This window comes from Cupressus sempervirens, chromosome 10 (assembly GCF_028749045.1).
Source record: "Cupressus sempervirens isolate cs-2001-9-10 chromosome 10, ASM2874904v1, whole genome shotgun sequence".
NCBI lineage: Eukaryota > Viridiplantae > Streptophyta > Pinopsida > Cupressales > Cupressaceae > Cupressus > Cupressus sempervirens.
The window spans coordinates 578,959,475-578,979,984 of NC_143127.1; the positions used below are offsets into that span (position 1 = coordinate 578,959,475).

At 36.7% G+C, this 20,510-nt stretch overlaps 1 protein-coding gene across 1 annotated transcript in view; it reads right to left on the reverse strand.

Annotated features, from left to right (window-relative positions):
• Positions 1-20,302, reverse strand: part of LOC149535197 (methionine aminopeptidase 2B-like) — a 118,483-nt gene extending 98,181 nt beyond the window's left edge. The window contains exon 1 of the mRNA XM_089807599.1: positions 20,166-20,302. Within this exon, the coding sequence (XP_089663725.1) occupies positions 20,166-20,240 (75 nt within the window). The 5' untranslated portion in view covers positions 20,241-20,302. The remainder of the gene's footprint in view (positions 1-20,165) is intronic.
• Positions 20,303-20,510: the final 208 nt, after the last annotated feature.

A 20,510-nucleotide genomic window follows, 5' to 3' on the forward strand; every position in this document is an offset into this window, starting at 1 on the left:
CGCAAAGTGAGCATGGATCCGCCACATGATGCCTTGTTATTTTTGTGTTTTTTTTAAAAAAATGTGTGTGCATCATTTAGTGTCTTTTACGGGAAATCATCTTCATGGGTAGGAAACCCGCCAAGCAGAAGGCAATGTCTGACTTTCTGCAAGTTTCTATTTTTTTGAAATAGTGGTAGGCCGTAAGCGAATATAACTTGTAATTGATCATTGAATGAGTAACATGAATCTCCATCGGACTCGACACTATCCTACCCGCAAGATCACTCGACAAAATTAAGAACCACCTGACTATGAATGAGGAGAAGGAGAAAAGGGAAAATTAGATGAAGACTCGTTCGACCTAAGAGGGTTTAGACTTAGACTCAATCACGACCAAGAATTCACTCTTCTCAATATTACACAAGTATTCACTTTTGCTAATCGATTAGAAAATGAAAAGTGGGGTAACAAAACAAATAAATAGTGCAATGTAAAACAGCAATATAACTAGTAAATTCTCATTAAAATGACTCAAAATATGTTATTGCATTATACATCAGCAATACAATAATTGGATATCAAGTCCAATCTTAAATACAAAAAACACAGTCAGAGTAGAAATAACAATAAAAATACACATGTAATCCCAAGTGTGATTTCTGATATGAATCCACCACAAAGATGAATCAGGACTACATCCAATCCACCCAAGAAGGGCCCGAAGGTTTTTGTCCTCAAGATCCTCAGCAAGAGAAAGCTACCAGCTTCCCAAAGCTCTCCAAAGAGAAACCAGAAAATAAGTCTCATACCCAAGCATGCTCAAAAGAAACCATCTCTCCTCATTTTATTGCCCAATGCCATGACTCTTCAGCTTCCTCTACCCTGTCTCCTTGTCATTTTGTCATTTTGTCTCTTATTTATGCCCCTCTAATATAAGTTGACCCTTTTATAAATTTGCATTAAGCTCTCATAAGCCAAATCAAATATTTCATGAATTTGACTTTAGAATTCTTAATGTCCCAAGAAGGGGACATTACATCATGCACCGCTACTATCAAGGAGTTCATCATCAACTACTAGAAATTGGATACCCAATGAACTTAGGATTTGATAATTTATTTTGAAAGATTCTCCAACTTCTCTGAAATTGAGCTTGAGTTGGGCACTTTCTCAATGCCAAAGATGGGGAATTCACCAAGCTTTGCAAATCCAAGTTTTGTCATCTTTCTTCTCCTATTGCAAACTAAACGAGTATGCCCAGCTAAGTCTTTAAACCCGATTATTCAAGTATTTGGAAAGGCTATAATCAACTCTATAAATATTTACCTCCATACGGCGTGACTAAATTTGATCTTTGTTGAAATCAATTGAAGAGACTCTTAGAACTAAAACTATTATTGTCTTGTGAGAAGGCCATAATCGGTTCCAATGAAAGATTAAGCATTGAGTTGTTCATGCACTCAATTTACAAAAATGATTGCTAGAAATACCAACTATTATCTTCATCATTTTTGATGTGCCATTTCTTCACCCGAGATTGCCAAAATGAAGAATCTCGTCCTTCGGTTACGTTCTTGTTCTTAACACTTGTAGTAATAAAACTAATGTTGCATTGTTCGCTTATGTCCATGTAAGGCCGGTTATGTTACTGAAAGGAGACACGAATGAAAGAAGAGGAGTTACATCTCATCATTTGTTCAGGCACGATGTTCAACTCTGATAGACAACCCACCTGACTGGTTCCATCGAATCTTCCAACTACACCAGTAATTACTGATACCCTAGAAGTTTTGTTCACCACTCCTTTGAAACCAAACTCCCCACAGATACAGGATGAATCGTCCTCGAATTAATGCTTCAAGGTTCGGTTAGAGTTGTCTCACTCACAGAAAAAATAGTAACATCATGACTGTTGTGCACAAGTTTGCAATGTTCTTGCAGCTTACATTTGGTATTGGGAATGACTGTAGAGTCTCCACTATAAACAAAATACCTGTCAATCCACAAACTATTTGTAGCTATTTTCAGTATTGCCATTGAATTTCCCAAACAACTTCAAATACAAACACTCAAGGCATGCTTCCAGAAGTCTTGACGGTTTAAGGGGGTCTTATAGATCCTTCGTTTTGAATAAATAACATAGACGGCAATGTATTTTGCATCTTCCACTGTATAACTATAAATTTAATCAAAATTTATCTGTTAAATGCATCTTCTCCAACCATAGGGAAATCACAACAGATTTCTGTAATATCCTGTCTATTCTCATAGCTTTACAGTGAATTATTTAATTATTTCTTCAATGAACATATCCATTCAGAAATTAATTAAATCACCATATAGCATAATTGTGAGTCAGGCCCATGCATATCTTCAATGTAAGTAACTAGGGAAAAAACAATAAAATTGCCCTTCAGATGATACATCAAGCTTCCCAGATAACCATCAACATTCAACTCAAGTTTTTGTATAAATATTTTGCTTGGTTACTAAAAAATATTGAACGCTATGAAACTCAACCCAATAAACAGTCTTGGCTACAATACTCAGAAATATTAAATATTTTGAGTTCAATTGCTTATTCTTCGGTCTCATAAATTTATCAGAACTCTCATAAATTTATCAGAACTATGCAGATTTTATTTTTGTTACTTGAAAATCTTGCAGGAAACCCACTTCTAATTAACCTTCTGGTAAATTTGTTTATGATAAACCTTCACATGCTGGTGGAAAACCAACTAGATAAGAAATTCTAATAAATAATTTCCTGCTCTCAAAATGATAAACCCTTTTTGTAAATATGTTCCATAGGCTCGCAGGTACGATGCTTTGATATGTAGTAACCCGAATGGATATTTTCAACAATTTTCTCTTACTGAAATTTTCAGACTATAAACATATATTTAATAAAATGTAAACCAACAAATGACCAGTAAAATATGCATGCAAAATATCTCAGAATTTGTAATTACATTATAAACCAGCAATACAAAATAACATGCATAAAAATCCAATCTTAGAAACAGCAACAACAGTCCAATTGGAAAAAACAAGAAAATAACCTGTATTAAAAAATAGGCATTTTATGTTATTACTTAATTTGGCATTGATAAAATATAATCATGTGTTGTTGTGCAAGTTGGTGTATTTATCACAAAGTAACGAGACTCGGACTCAGCTCTGACTCGGCAAGGGCAATTCGACTCGTGACCCAACTCGGACTCGGTCATGACTTGGCAGTGACTCGGCGAATCAGGGTATATTAATAGAAAAACCTTAGAGAAATATTAAATATTTGATGACTTGGCGGGTCAGGTTCACGGATCATTTTGACCGGGCAGGGGTAACTTGACTCGCCGAACCGGGTGACTCGCGTGACTCACAGCAAGTCTCATTACTATGATTTATCATATGTGTAGTTGAAGAAAGAAGGATGCATTTACAGTATAAGCTTGGATTATACAAACTTGAAAGGTACGTAAAGTGAAACTTCAAGTCCATTATTGGGTGACTCACGTGACTCGCAGCGAGTCTCATTACTATGATTTATCATGTGTAGTTGAAGAAAGAAGGATGCATTTACAGTATAAGCTTGGATTATACAAACGTGAAAGGTACGTAAAGTGAAACTTCAAGTCCATTATTGTCTTAATTTAAGAAAGATGATTGGTTGTTATATATTGACATTTTACCTATCTATAGACTCGGTTGCGATGTTAATCCTTGCTTTCTTGGAAGGAAATTTTTGTACCACCTATTGTAGAATAAGGTTAAAATTTGTGAGTGATAGGAATATAATTTCAAATTGGATATATGTAAATGTATTTGCTTGATCATTTCAACAATCTATGGTTAGAATACTAGTAAGACAATCAATTATATCAATATGTCATCTTTTTATCATTGTATATATATAGTGCCCCTTTGTGTGGTTATCTTGGTTTAGGTTTTAGGTGTTTAGTCTCATTTTTGTTTTGAGCTGCAAGCATACGATGGTACTCATATTGATTGTTCTAGATTATTCATGTCTTGTTACCTATGTTGATATTGTTACATTTGATGTCATGATCGCTTTAGTATTCTTGAGATACTTGATAGTTATGCATATGTTGCATTATGGATTCAATGCTAATCTGCTATCTTTGTAATGTTATGGAAGATGATTTATATGTTTTTCTTATGAATATATGAATGCAATTATTGATGTACTAAGAATACTAACATATCTTGGTTTTTGCCTTGTATGTTCATCATGTTTGGTATGCCTATAGGATGTGGGGAGGGAGTCATAGTCACTTCTTTGGGAGATCTAATAATGTCGTGCTCCCCCTCCTTATATGTTATTGTATGCTTATGCATATGCAGGTATTCTCGTCTTTGTGATGCAACTTGCAAGTACTAGCCATCAACTCCCCTAAATTGGCGGGATTGAGCGTGCCTTTACTCAACGGACTTGTTGTTGATAGGGAGATAGCATAAGGTCCTGCTCTTTTGACCCTAACCTTTGTGACTTAGCCCACTCATCTTTCTTATTACTTGTGCCACCAATTTGGGGTGTTGGGTAGACATCACCAAATCCCTATTGTTCCTTGTCTATGCTTTTTCTTTAATATTGCTTCCCGTTGAGTTGCTGATGATTTGAGTGCTTAGTTGGGTTTGTTGTGCTAGTGTTGGATTTTGATGTCATCTTATCATCTTTTGGATCATTTCATTTAGGTCAAGTTGGTGGCAACGTTTGCGATTGTTTTGATCTTGTGGTTATTCAATTGTTAGTCGTCTTTGGTCTTTTGCATTGATAATTTTATCTTGATATGGCACCTAATCTAGGATCATAGCCTCTATATATAGATTGTGTGTTATATAAAATTGTCCAAGACTTGCGACTTCTAGGAGTAAGTCGAACTCTAAGGGGGAAGGATGCAGTACCCCTCAAGATGATCATGCTTCTAATTTAAGTTTGGAACCTTGAAAAACATTTTTTTGTTTGTGTGTAAGTGCATCTAGGATTTCAAGTTAGGACATTCTTAATGTCTTCTTTGTGTTAGCTTAGCAACACAATGTTTAATAATTTAATTTTAGTTAATTAGTGTAATATAATAAGTATTCTTATTATTAATATTGTAGAATAATGCAAATTTGTTTAAGGCACATTAATCATCATCGACCATTATTATTAACTTTAATTTAATGTCATTCTATTAGTTAAAATATATGTTATGAGAGTAATTAATTTTCATTGACTTATTTAGATATTTAAGTGGATGATGATCATGAATAGTAAGATATAGATTCAAGATATTATCATAAAATCAATTATAAATGAATGACTAACGAATCATTAAATTATATTTAATATTTCATCTATTTATGTTAGAGGAGTAATACTTGTTCATCATAACCCATATTGGAAAATTAATCATTGCAAACCATTGCAAGTTTTTCATGCATGTAGAAGTGAGTACAATTATCATGTAATACCCTTCCATATAATTATGGCTTGGCTTTGCATTTAGAATCTATAGTGATCATCGTGCTTAAGATTGTAACATGTATTCTATCTAGTTGTAAGTTGTTAACTCATTGTTCGGTTCTTAATGAATATTGAATGCTATTTTAAATCAATATGTTTCCTCAAGATGTTCTTTCTTACATGCTAACTTGAAATAATAGGAATTATGTTGGCTAGTTAGCCACTGGCAGGCCATTTCATATCCTTGTGTGGGAAGTGTTCAATGCCATCCTTCTTTGCATTTACTAGTGTTACCTCTCAGGGTCAAGGGGATGGTACTGGCTAGTTTTGGAGAGAGGCATCCCTTATAAAAACTGCATATAGTTTCCTTTTATCCATTTTTCATGGGGGAAGGGAGTTGGGATTATGTTTTTGGAGGCGAGAATCCACTAAGGGGTGAAAATTTTTTTAGTGATGACTCTAATGATCTTCCTCTCTTACTTTCTTTCACAATTCAAGGTATGCGTTTGAATTCGTGTAATTTGCTTGTTTTGGAAATTGAATAAATAGTGGATTTATCTTTCTGCCAACAAAAATGGACAATCTTGTCAGCATGAATTCCAAGCTAAGAGCCATGTTTTGTCTTCCAAAGTTATTATAAACAAAAACAAATATACATGGTTCAAATGTTCCATTTTGTTAGTCAACAACAATCACACATATTGAATTAGTTGAAAGTTACAACCGCAATCCACAGGGTTTGTATGTTATAAAAGGTAATTAGTTTGCAAGCTAAAACAATGATGACAGGTATAGTTGCAACCGCACAGTTCTAATTTCATCATGCTACCTTCTATATGCACTTTATTTGTGGATCAAGATGATGTGTGGAACAAAGAAAGGCATTGGTTTAGGCTATGTTCAAAAAGATTAAAAAGTTAGTGTGAATATATAATGTCATACATACTTTTTCTATGAAAGGAAGAAGAGTACAAGTCATTGCAGGTGTTTAATGATTCTAATGCAGTAATGTGCTGAAAGAAGAATATTGTGACTGAAAAATTATAAGACTTAAGTTCTGATTTTTTATCTGATTACGAGTTTTCTGCATTATGCATATGCAGAAATTCTACTTCTGAATAGTTAAATATGCAGACGAGTTGAAAAGGAGTCTGAAATTAATAGATACTCTTACTATGTTTGTCTAAATTGAGAAGGTTTAAAAATATCTCAGATTGAATTCCATTTTCAGATGTTTGATCGTTATTTGATATTTGTAAAATAAACAACTCAAAGATTGTATCTTTCACTTGTAAGTTCTGAGTTAATTCTCAGATTGGTGATTCATATTCTTACTGTACAATTCATAGTTGGTTCTCTAAGAATATTCAAGTTGACGCTCATCTCGAAAAGTTTGTATCTGAAAAGTTGGTGCTTTTGGAAGAAAGAAGTGTTGGGAGATTCCTTGGGTTTATACCCTAAAACAACTGTAATAGTTATTACTTGTGATGCTGGATTAGGCCAGTAGATCCTAGCAGCATTACTCACCATGGTTTTTAACCTTTTCCCATTCCAGGTTTCGACATCATATTCTTGTGCACTGTGTTCTTGTCTTGTGGTGCTTCACTTCTTTCCAATTTGGTGCTTCCATTTCATTATGCAGTTGCAGTAATTGATTAAAAATTGGATTGGATATAAATTCAAGTTTTATTTACTACTAACTCATCCCTCTCCCCTCCTTAGTAGTAAAACTGTGTTCTACAAATTGTTAGTCTTCCTATATATTGGCAAAGTATTGTATGTCAAATACAGTCTTCTACAGAACAACACGAAAAAACAGGAGTAGCCATCACATATATGCAAATACCGGATAATTTCAGGCATGATGAATTAATGTGCCTTGAATTGTTTATGGGAACATACAAGCCTAATTCAGTTTATTGGATTGAATCTTCCAGGCTGGCTACTCTTGATCAAATATGTGAATTGGTTGGTACCATTGAGAAGATCAGGAATGAATAGGTCAGCAATGCTAAATCTCATAATGTTGAAATGGTGATATCACTAATGGATATGACGAAAACAATTATACAATGCAACCTATAGAAGTGACATGTGCAGGTGAAGACTGCAACGATGGTATTTCAGATTTTTATTTAAATGAAATAATTCTTGGAAAACCAAATTATCGCCTTGAAAGAAGAATGCAATAGGAAGATGTTGTTGAGAATATACCACATAGAGATTTCCCCTACTTTTCTGGTAAAACAAGGAATGCATCAACAATGAAATAAAGAGGTATATATATATTTGAGAATGAATTTCAAATTTTTTCAAACCCATTGTATGATGAAACAATCGAAGTGATGCGAAGGTAGTACCCTCTGATCTTTTCACATAACTCCTTCAATCACTCTCAATTTAGTTCTGGATCTCAACTCTTTACTAGGTCTCAATGTGATCCCTTCTGACTTTGGACTCCTTGACCCAAATTCACCCAACCTTCCAAATGGCTCAATGCATTCAAGACTTCAGTCTTGTCATTAGTTTGCAGGTAAGCAATAAGACTGATTGCAAAACTGCGAAATTTCGCTATTTTGCAAGTAGATAATTAGGCTGGTTGCAAAACAGTGAAATTTCACTATTTTGCAAGGGTGAAATTCAGCAAGTTGCAAAACTGCAAAATGTCTGTTCTTTCCACTTTTTCACCCAACCCAGAACTTGCTTCCAGGCCTTCATCAAAGTTGCTATACTGCCTCTTGGGAATGTCCAATCACAATCCACCACAAAAACACCTCCTTATGCTACTTCTTCTGCTGCTATACTTGTAGCATCAAACTTGATCATTTCACAATACAAAACTCATGGTGACCACCTTCAGTTTATTAAATCTGCATCTATTAGGGTTAGTAATTCTGATATTACATCAAGTGAGATCCATTCCTCAAGTTACAGTACTGAAATAAAGAGAAATGGATCCTTACTTCATTTGACCCTCAAAGTTATAAAGAAGTGTTCTGTTACAGACCAATCACCAAAATGAATAGAAGTTTGCCTGTTTAGAGACTTAGATCACTTTATCAGAACATAGATAACATAAAGAACATTGTTACTTTATTTCCCATTGTTTAGGTTATCAGATTCTAACCAAGAATTTGGGAAAAACAATCAAAATGAAAACACAAAATGTGAGAAACCTGAGTTTTATTCAATTGCAGACTGATTCTTCCATATAAAATCTTCCCCTCCTTACATCCAGGCCTTCCCAAGGCTTTATAGACTTTTCTTCTAGCTTCTTCAACAGATTATGATCGGTTTGAGTCATTATATTAACCAAAACAACCAAATATGGTTACACCCACCAACTAGAAGCTAACCGTTACAATTTGCATTTTCAAATTTGTAAATGTTAATAAACTAATTCCTTTCAACCTCAAATCAAATCAAAGGCCTTTCAATTGACCTTATTACATTAGTGATCATCCCTAAAACCCTTCTAACCCCCACGCAACATAGTTTCCCCAATTACAGCTTTTTAATCCTATGGTCCCTTCAGGACCATTAGGACATACATTCAATTTATTATCCTTAATATATTCAAAAGCCATTATTGGCCTCAATGTATCATAATTAGGTCTTATGGACCCTTTAATGCTTTCTTCATGTGCTGATAACTCCATGTGTCCTCTTATCTTTGTAAAGGAATGGAAGATCACAGATAGAGATAGGCTAATTTCAGATTTAGTTTGTTCTTCAGATACTAATGAATTCTTCTTGGATCTGGAGGTCTGTGATTGCCCTTTTAGCGGATATATATATATCTACTGCCACTAAAATTATAATTCTGAATATTCAGAATAATGTTATATTTGCTGATGAAGATTATTGCTGAATATATATAATGCATACAGGAGATTGTCAATTTGATTGATGTCCTTTCTGCTTGACCGCACAGCATATATATACTTATGTGAAGGGTCATGACAACGTAAGGGCACGACCCTTACATGGCATGAGCCACATAGGGTCATAACCTTACATGGTCATGCCCCTTAGTATTACTTGGTTAACACTAAACAAATTTGCTATGATTGCATAACAAATGCTTGCCTTTAAATCAACGGCAATCTGAAATAGTAAAGTCCAGATCACTATATACAAACCACTAATGTGATCTTTGGTGACTTTACAATATAATGCCTGATCGGGCATGATTAAATATAATGTGCAGTTTAAGTCAGAGAGCAGATATAGTAAATCAGTTACACCATTGATTTATGATAAAGCACAAGCTCTGAATGTATCATATTATATATCTATATCTATCTATCTATCTATCTATGTATATGTATATGTATAATATGATTTGCTTGCAGTCATACATATATTTTACTGTGATTTACTGAGAGCATCAATCCGACTGAAGCTATGACGCTAACAATCTTGTCAGGTGCTCTTGACCATACTCCCCCCCTGGAAAAGACTCATGTCCCATGAGTAATCTATACCATAGGAACTTGGAAATATTTGTATTCTTGTATAAAAAGAATATCCACCAGCATACCAGTTCATCAAATATGGATTTGGAAATAACATCCTCATTGGTGAAGAAGTTGCATAAGTATTCATGGGGGCTTGAACCAGTTTCCTTGTAACATAATGCTTCTTATTATTGTCCTGTTTTGAATCAGATTCCACAGTTGGTGTATTGCTTTGATTATACACAATAGGCCACCAGATTGTCCCAATCACCACTCCTGCTCCATCATTACATTCTACCTTCCCTTGCACTGGTTTGAATTCCATCTTCCTATCCTTAGGAGGTCTTTCAATATTCTCACGTTGTAAAGGTGGTTCTTACCAAACACTACTATCTTACCCTTCTCCTTGACATCATCAGTTACAGGCAACAATGTATACTTCACTCCATTCTTTTCAAAAGTATAGGTATTCTTCCTACCATTGTAGATTGTATTGTTATCATATTTTCATGGCCTACCAAGTAGAATATGGCTACACTCCATAGGTAAAATGTCACAAAAAACACTGTCTTTATACTTACCAATCTGGAAATCAACACTTTCTTGTTTTGTTACCAACAAACTGACATTGTCATTGACCTAAGAAATTTTGTAAGGATTCTTATGAGACATTTTTTCCAATTGCAACTTATCTACCATTTAAGTAGAGACCATATTATGAGTTGAACCAGAATCAACTACAATAGTACAAACTTACTTTTCTTTGCATTGACATTTGGTTTTGAAGAGCCTTCTCCTCTGAATGAGTTCATGTCCTTGAGATGCCTTCAAGATATTCCTTTTGATTATCGAGCACTCACCTTTACAAAGGCACTCAACCTCCTTTGATCCACTATTAACCTCTTCCGCTTGAGCATAGGCAACCCTCTTAGAGGATGATGATGATGCTACTGTCTTGTTAGGACATTTAAAGGGAGGATGTCCATATTCATTACAGTCAAAACATCTTCCAGAAGACTGATTAGAACCCCTACCAAATCTGCCTCTACTATTACCAAAACCTCCTCTAAAATCAGAAAAGAATTGTTCCTTGTCTTTGTTGGTATCAACTTGTTCTTCATTAGTGGGCTTGTGTGAAGGAAATGTACCCCTACCTCTGTTATTATTGCTACCTCTTCCTCTGACAGGCTTTTCCTGCCTTCTCTTCATCTTCTCTTCCACCTTTAGGGCCAATTGATAGCATTCTTTAACTGCACTTCGATTAGCAACAACCAATTCATCCCGAATATTAAAACTTAGGCCTCCTAGGTATCTAGCAACCTTAGCCACTTCATCTTCTTTCCTACCTGATCTTATACTCAACTTGTAAAATTCATCGGTATAAGCTTTCACATCTTGATCTATTTGCCTTAGTCCTTGCAATTTCTTATACAATTGAACTTGATAGTCTTTAGGGAGAAAATTACCTTTTAACTTGTCACCATCCGATCCCAAGAAGTAATCTTGGTTTTTCCTCTTTTCCCCCTATCTGCTTCTTCATGATCCCACCATAGGAGAGCATGTCCTTTAAGCTTTGTCTTTGCCAACCTGACCTCCTGATCACCAGGCACTTCTTCTCATCCAAAATATGCATCCATATTTGTTATCCAATCTAACAGCTCTTCTTCTTTTAGACTACCATCATACATTGCATTAACAATGAACTCGTAGAGTTTACAAATGCTAATTGTAGCATAGTCTAAAAATAGACTTAACTGAAAAAAACTAAAAAGAAAGCCTAAAAGACCATTGACTAAGAATTAACTGAGGTTCACTGAGGTTCTACAAGAACAGACCAAATATAGAAAGAACTAAAGATACTAAAAATAATCTAATAGCTTCAGTATAGTGTGATGAGATCCAAGTACATAAAAGAGAATAAAGGAGGTATTCAATGAAGATTTTAATTAAAGAAACCTCTAAAAATTGTGTGAGCTTTTATTTTTACTTGAACATCATTGTTTAATCATTTGGAGAGTTATTACATGAGGATGAGAAAGGTTTGCACATTGGTCTAGCTGAATTGGAAGTGTAAGAGAAGTAAATCATTTTCAGGATTGATTCTCGTTTGTTGGCAATATCCAGCATAAAGCTTGGCTAATCTTTAGGATTTAATGACATGTTAATTTGGAAACCAACAAGTCCTTTGATTTCAACTTTGTCTAATACATTAGTCAATGGTGTGTCATGCTGATCACTGCTGATAATACTGGAATCGATCCTCAAAAGAAGTGTTGTTTTGAAAGAACAATTTGTATTACAGTTTTTCCAAGGGCATGACATCTTGTTATAAAATCAATGAAGTAGGGGATAATCTCCACAACAAGTCAAATTATGATTTTGTAGTTTTTGGGTCAAACTTATTTACTCGTGTTTCATTAGTAGTGATTCACAAGAACTCGTCTCCCATAAGAATGAACAAAACTTAGCACTCATTACATCTAGGTCATGCTCATATGAGAGAAGCATTGGGTCTTCCTCAGAGGTCATCCATCCCAATATTACTCCAATTCAAGCATACTAACCATGGGATTTCTCCCAAGGTTAAGCACACCTAGCTTGCTATCTCATTTGCAAAACCTTCAACAAGCATTGTGCCCTATGAACCATTCATTATAGAGACTCTTTAGCTCATTAGTTGGTAAGTTGGAGACATTTTCCAAAGCAAGTCAAATTATGATATTGCTAGTAGGATTCAACTTTTTTGTTTTTGAATCGAAAATATTGACACATATTTCATGAGCAATGGCTCACAAGAACTCGTCCCTCATAAGAATGAATGGGACGCTTAGGTCATTGTATCTAGGTGACACTCACGCATCATGCCTTCCTAGGAAGTCACCCATCGCACTATTACTCCAATTCAAGTTTACTTAACCATGGAGTTTTCCCCAACTTAGCTTCTACCCCATTTGCAAAGCCTTCAACAAGTGTTGTACCTTATAAATCATTGATTATAGAACCCCTTTAGCTGAAAGATCTTTTTCTAGACTCGATAGCAGGGATTCTGGCCTCAAGCTCACCCTATATCACAGCAAAGAATGTGCAAGGGAAAGGCCCTCAAATATGTTCGCCACCCCAAACCACACTCTGGGCTTAAAAAGTGTGTATGCATGAACCTATAATAGAAAAGCATTTTGATTATACGTTTGGCTTACTGAGTCAATCCCAATCCCTATTAATGCTAATATGGTTCAATGAATTGGTTACGCGCAGTCCAAGCTTCCTGACCACCACACTCATACCAGCCTATAAACTCACTGAATCCAAAGAAGTCAATGTTGGAATATTAAATGCAGTTGGTCGTTTCTCCCTGGAGCCAAACGCCCACCTACCACCCCTGACGGATTGCAGAAAAGTCATAAACATTTATCACAGGTAGGTGAGTTTTTCAAATTTGCAAATGAGGGGGAAAACATTTGTGGTAGATGACAAAAAGGAATGATCAGATTCATTTGACTAGACAGAAAAAGAGAGAGTTCAGCAGAGCAGAGAAGTTGCAGAGCAGAACAAAGTGAAAAGGAAGCGATCAACAGATCTGGTTGTTGCAAAGACAGAGGAAGCTTATTCCATGACTGCAGTGGCACGTGCTTTCTTTGTGTCATTCTTGTAAGTTCGTATTTTGTTGTTTGATTCGACCTGTTGAAGCAGTGGTTGCTCCAAGCATTGTAGTATGCAGCCATTAGAGCTGTAAGTTTTGAAGTTTTCTAGTTTGAAGTTTTAGGGTTATTTTAGAGTTTTCTGATTGAAGTCGAATGCTTCCAGATTTTGTAATGGTTTAATCAAGTTGAATAGTAAAGCAAGCAGGCATACTTGAATCCATTACTCTTCCCTTTATTTATTGCATTTGATAAGTTTATTGTTGAATATTTCAAGCTTTGGGTCTCCATTTTTAATGGTGAAAATATTTACATCATAAGTCTGCACTCGGTATTGTCTTTGGTGGAAAATTCTCTACAGTGGCTATCGAGTTCACTTGGTGCCTTCTTCTACCGAGTTCCACTCTCCTATGGCTACTGAGTTGCTCTTCTACCGACCTCACTCGGTGCCTTCTTCTATCGAGCTCCAACCTCCTGTGGCTACCGAGTTCACTCGATAATCACACTACCGAGCTCACTCGGCATCCTTTGGCTACCGAGTTGTTTTCTCTTCATTTACTGAGCTCACTCGGCAAACACTCCTGCCACTTGGTTTCTTTGGTTACCGAGCAAATACTGTCACTCGGTAATAGTTGTTGCCGAGCAACTTTTAGGGTGGTAAAATTAACTTTTAGGGTTGTAGGTGATTGAAATTTATTATTTCTCACATGGTATCAGAGCTTTGAGGCCCCACATCCACAGTGAGTTAGGGCATTTGTTTTCTGGGATATTTATCATGGCAGGAGATGCAGGAAAGATCTGGTAGCAGCCACCATCATTCAATCGACAAAATTATGATACATGGGCAAAGAAAATGAAAACCATTATGGTTGCAAATGATTTGTGGGAGTTCGTAGTTAATGGGTTCAATGATGTGACAAACCCAGCTCAGTATGCTACCCTCACAAATGCACAAAAGACTCATTTGAAGAGTCAAGGAGGAAGGATGCTAAGGCATTAAGTTTGATTGAAGCAGCAATAACAGAGACAGTATTCCCAAAAATTGCAGCAGCAAATTATGCAAAAGAAGCATGGGATATCCTCGAGACGAATTTCAAGGGGACTGATAAAGTCCGTACAGTAAAGCTACAGAACATAAGGAGGGAGTTTGAAAACCTTCAGATGAAGGAAAATGAATCAGTTGCAGACTTTAGTTCAAGGACCTCCAATGTGATTAACCAACTAAAGTCAAATGGAGAAGACTATCAAGAGAAAAGGATAGTGGAAAAGATATTGAGGAGTTTACTTCATAAATATGACAATTTGGTCATGACCATAGAAGAGGCAAAAGACCTCACTGTTTTGACAATGGATGAGTTGATGGGTACTCTTCAAACCCATGAGCATAGGATCAACAGATCTACATCTTCTTCTTCCCAAGTGCAAGCATTCAAGGCTCAATCAAATCCAAGAGGAAGGGGGAAAGGAAGAAATGGCTCAGGCAGAAACTCCAGAGGCAGAGGCCGAGGAAATGGAGGACAAAGAAATGCTGCAACAGAAAGCTTAGGAAGAGCAGATGGAGCAAGTAGCTCACAAAATACCTCAAGAGGAGGTAAGAAAAACTACAACTCAAATAGGAGTAATGTAGAATGCTACTACTGTCATAAATATGGGCATTATGCAAGTGAATGCTGGAAGAAGCAAAATGATCAGTCAGTACAAGCAAATGTGGCTGATGTGAACATGGGAAGTGGAAACAATGCCACTGCCTTCATCATGTGTAATGTTGGTGATGAAGGAAGCCCTAAGGTTTGGTACCTCGACAGTGGATGTAGCAACCACATGAGTGGTAATGAAACCTTGTTTTCATTCATTGACAAGAGTTCAAATCTGAAATTAAAATGGGTAATAATGGAACCCTACCAATAGTGGGCAAAGGATCTATTATGGTCCGCACCAAGAAAGGTGAGAAGAAGGAAATACAAAATGTGTATTTTGCCCGTGGCATGAAGCACAATTTGATGAACATTGGTCAGCTCATTCAAAATGGATACAAAGTGCTGATGGAAAATGACACATGTGTCATTCATGAAAAGGATGGGAGCAAGAACTTACTTGCAGCAGTTCAAATGACAAAGAACAGAATGTTTCCCTTGAGGATAGAGACATGTTTCTCATCTCAAGTTTGTGTTGCACCTCCCACACAATCAGCTCTAAGGAGTGTGATTGAAGACCCCTCACGGCTATGGCACCTCAGGTATGGTCACCTTCGCTATGCTGGTTTAAATTTATTGTCAAATAAAAGAATGGTAGAAGGTTTGCCACGCATAGGAAATTCATGTGACAAGTGTGAGGCTTGTATTTTTATAGGCTTCCCTTTAATTTTGGAAATTCTAGGAGGGCTAGATATCCATTAAAGTTAGTGCATACTGACCTAGTTGATCCTATGCAAGTTACTTCCATTGGGGGGAGTACTTATTTCATGACATTTATTGATGATTTCAGTCCTAGGACATGGGTGTATTTCTTAAAGAATAAATCTAAAGCATTTGATAAATTTGTAGAATTTAAAGCCTAGGCTGAGAGAGAATGTGGACACTATATCAAAGTCCTAAGATCAGATAAAGGAGAGGAGTATACCTCCAATTCTTTTGTAAATTTTTGTAGGAAACATGGCATAAAGAAAGAACTCACAGCCAGCTATACACCACAACAGAATGGAGTGGCTGAAAGAAAAAACAGGACCATTGTTGAAATGGCAAGGAGCACGATGAAAGAGAAAGGTCTCCCAACTGAATTTTGAGGAGAGGTTGTGGCAATAGCAGTTTACCTAATTAATAGGTGTCCTACAAAGGCAGTCCGTGATAGAATTCCAATGGAAGCATGGTCACGAGGAAGATGGACAGTTGAACACCTAAGGGTGTTTGGATGTGTTGCATATGCACATGTGCCTAAAAAGAAAAGGCAGAAATTAGATGACAAAGGAGTGAAGTGCATCTTCATAGGGTACAGCTCAGAATCAAAGACATACAGATTGTATGACCCATTGAACAACAAGATGACTCTTTCAAGAGATGTGGAATTTTTTGAAAATCAGTCTTGGTATGGTTCAATTGATGAGTCACTTAGCACATCAAGTAAAGTGCCAATTATGAGTGAAGAGGAAGCTAATGAACAGCAAGAAGGAGCAGATAGAAGAAAAGGCAAGCAGCCTCAGTCATTACCGAGCTCCTCTAGGCATGAGCGAGTGTTAGTGCCAAGCAGCAGCAACGAAGATTCTAATCTCACACTCTCCCCCCTGTTACCAAGAAAGACCAAGAGTCTTAGGGAGATATACCAAGATGAAAGGTATGAAGATTATGATGAGAGTGTTAATTTTGCACTATTTTCTCATAGTGATCCAATATATTTTGAAGAAGCTATTAAAGAGAAGAAATGGTGTAAAGCCATGGATGAGGAGATAGATGCTATAGAAAGGAATGAGACATGGGAGCTAACTGAATTGCCCCCAAGGAAGCAAGTGATTGGAGTGAAATGGGTCTACAAGACCAAATGCAATGCTGAAGGCAAGATTGATAGGCATAAGGCAAGGCTGGCAGTCAAGGGCTACAAACAGCAGTATGGCAGAGATTATGATGAGACATATGCCCTGGTTGCAAGAATGGAAACCGTGCGTGCTGTCATAACAATTGCAGCTCTGCACAAATGGAAAGTATTCCAAATGGATGTGAAATCCGCCTTCCTAAATGGTGTATTGAAGGAAGAAGTCTATGTGGAGCAGCCACTTAGTTATGAAGTTGCAGGTGAAGAGAACAAAGTATATAGATTGAAGAGAGATCTTTATGGGCTCAAGCAAGCTCCAAGGGCATGGTACAGTAGGATTGACTCATATTTGATGAGCAATGGCTTTAGCAAAAGCAATGGTGAGCCTACTCTCTACATCAAAGTGGCAAATGGAAATGTGTTAATTATTATCTTGTATGTAGATGATTTAATTTTTACTGGTAATGACAAGGCTCTAATTGGTGAGTTCAAAGAGGTCATGAAAAGTGAATTTGAAATGACAAACCTAGGTCTCTTGAAATATTTTCTAGGCATAGAAGTAAAACAAATGCATGATGGCATCTTCATCTCTCAAGAAAAGTATGCAGGGCAGATCTTGGAGAGATTCAAAATGCAGAACAGTAAGGCAGCCCCCACACCAATAGTAGTAGGTCTGAAGTTGAGCAAGGAAGACTCTAGCAAGAGAGTGGATCCAACACTATACAAGAGTATGGTTGGAAGTTTAATGTATTTGACTGCAACTCGACCAGACCTAATGCATGCAGTAAGTTTGATTTCCAGATTTATGGAAACACCAAAGGATTCCCATTGGCAAGCGGGAAAGAGGATCCTAAGTTATGTGAAAGGTACCAAGGGATTTGGAATTTTGTATACTGCAAATGATGATTTCAAGTTGGTGGGATACACAGATAGTGATTGGGTTGGAAGTATTGATGACAGGAAGAGCACTTCCGAATACATGTTTCATATGGGATCGGGTGCAATTTCATGGGCATCTAAGAAGCAACCTATTGTTGCTCAATCTACAGCAGAGGCTGAATATATAGCAGCAAATGCAGCAGCATGTCAAGCTATTTGGTTAAGGAGGATCTTGACAGATTTGAATGAAAGGCAAGAGGATGGAACCACAATTTATTGTGACAACATCTCATCTATTGCATTGTCCAAGAATCCAATCTTCCATGGGAGAAGCAAACATATAGAGATCAGATATCACTTCATTAGGGAGTTGGTGGAGAATGGAGATATCAAAATAGAATTTTGTAAGTCTGAGCAGCAGCTAGCAGACATTTTTACCAAGCCATTAGGGATTGAAACTTTTGTACACCTAAGAGAGTGTCTTGGTGTAGTTGATTTGGATCAGTAGTGATCCTTGTTTGTTTGGCTCGAGATAAAGGGGGAGTGTTGGAATATTAAATGCAGTTGGTCATTTCTCCCTGGAGCCAAACTCCCACCTACCACCCCTGACGGATTGCAAAACAGTCATAAACATTTATCACAAGAAGGTGAGTTTTTCAAATTTCCAAATGAGGGGGAAAACATTTGTGGTAGATGACAAAAAGGAATGATCAGATTCATTCGACTAGACAGAAAAAGAGAGAGTTCAGCAGAGCAGAGAAGTTGTAGAGCAGAACAAAGTGGAAAGGAAGTGATCAGCAGATCTGGTTGTTGTAGAGACAGAGGAAACTCATTCCGTGACTGTAGTGGCATGTGCTTTCTTTGTGTCATTCCTGTAAGTTCGTAATTTGTTGTTTGATTCGACCTGTTAAAGCAGTAACTGCTCCAGGCATTGTAGTATGTAATTTGTTGTTTGATTCGACCTGTTAAAGCAATGATTGCTCCAAGCATTGTAGTATGCAGCCATTAGAGTTGTAAGTTTTGAAGTTTAAAGTTTGAAGTTTTCCAGTTTGAAATTTTAGAGTTATTTTAGGATTTTTTGGTTGAAGCCGAATGCTCCCAGATTTTGTAATGGTTTAATCAAGTTGAATAGTAAAGCAAGTAGGCATACTTGAATCCATTACTCTTCTCTTTATTTATTGCATTTGATAAGTTTATTGTTCAATATTTCAAGCTTTGGGTCTCTGGTTTTAATGGTGAAAATATTTACATCATAAGTCTGCACTCGGTATTGTCTTTGGTGGAAGTTTCTCTGCAGTGGCTACCGAGTTCACTTGGTGCCTTCTTCTACCGAGTTCCACTCTCCTGTGGCTACCGAGTTGCTCTTCTACCGACCTCACTCGGTGCTTTCTTCTACCGAGCTGGCTACCAAGTTCACTCAATAATCACACTACCGAGCTCACTTGGCATCCTTTGGCTACCGAGTTGTTTTCTCTTCATTTACCGAGCTCACTCGGTAAACACTCCTGCCACTTGGTTTCTTTGGTTACCGAGCAAAAACTGTCACTCGGTAATAGTTGTTGCCGAGCAACTTTTAAGGTGGTAAAATTAACTTTTAGGGTTGTAAGTGATTGAAATTTATTATTTCTCACAGTCAACAAGCCAAAAAAAAATGCAAAATAATTTTGTGATGTAATAGGGAAAACAGAAAAAGATACTTCTCCCCGAGAAAATAGGTCATACGCGGTTGCACCTGGCTGAAATGATGGTTTAAAGAATTCGGGATACAAGTGATCCAAGCTTACATGACACGCACTGAAGGCACCTGAAAGCTTCATCTGCCCTAAAACATTCCTAAGGGAAAGCAATCATGGAAAAAAGTTCGACTGATCCTACCAAGGCAACATACACAAAAATTGTTTTTTTTTAATGTACGCTCGCTTCTCCCACGCTGCCTTGAAACATACATACATACGTACTATATACACCTGAGATGTTTTTTAACACAATCTGTATTCACATCAAAGATCAAAGAGTATAGAATAATCTGAATATAAAGAAATTCGAAATAGCCAAAATAACATGGTTTCAGTTATGGTCTAACACGTCATTCAATCCATTCGATTCCAGCATGCGAGACGCTAATAAGATATGAACAGGAAACACGGTATTCCTCATCTAAAAATTGAACTGCTAATTAAAAACAGTTCTAAAAAATAGGATTGTAGATCTTACAGCTCCTTTATCTCCATTTCTGATCTCCTCAACAAGCTCCCCTTTAACATCTTCATTTCTCTCTGCACCTCCCATCACTTCTTCCCCTTGCACCGTAAAATTTTCCGAGAGCCCGTTCCTGAGTAGTAGCGTGTGACATTCTTTTCAATCTGGAGACGCTATTTATGTTTTTAAAAAATTCCACCTGCACGAAAGTTCGCAGGCGGATTTGACTTTCAAATCAGGCGACGATATATGTATTAGAAGTAGCACTTCAGTCAAAAGGCGGCATATCATAAATTGCATAGAACATTCTATGTATGGGAAAGTAGTTGGTTTCACAAGAGGACTCTAAATATTATTTTA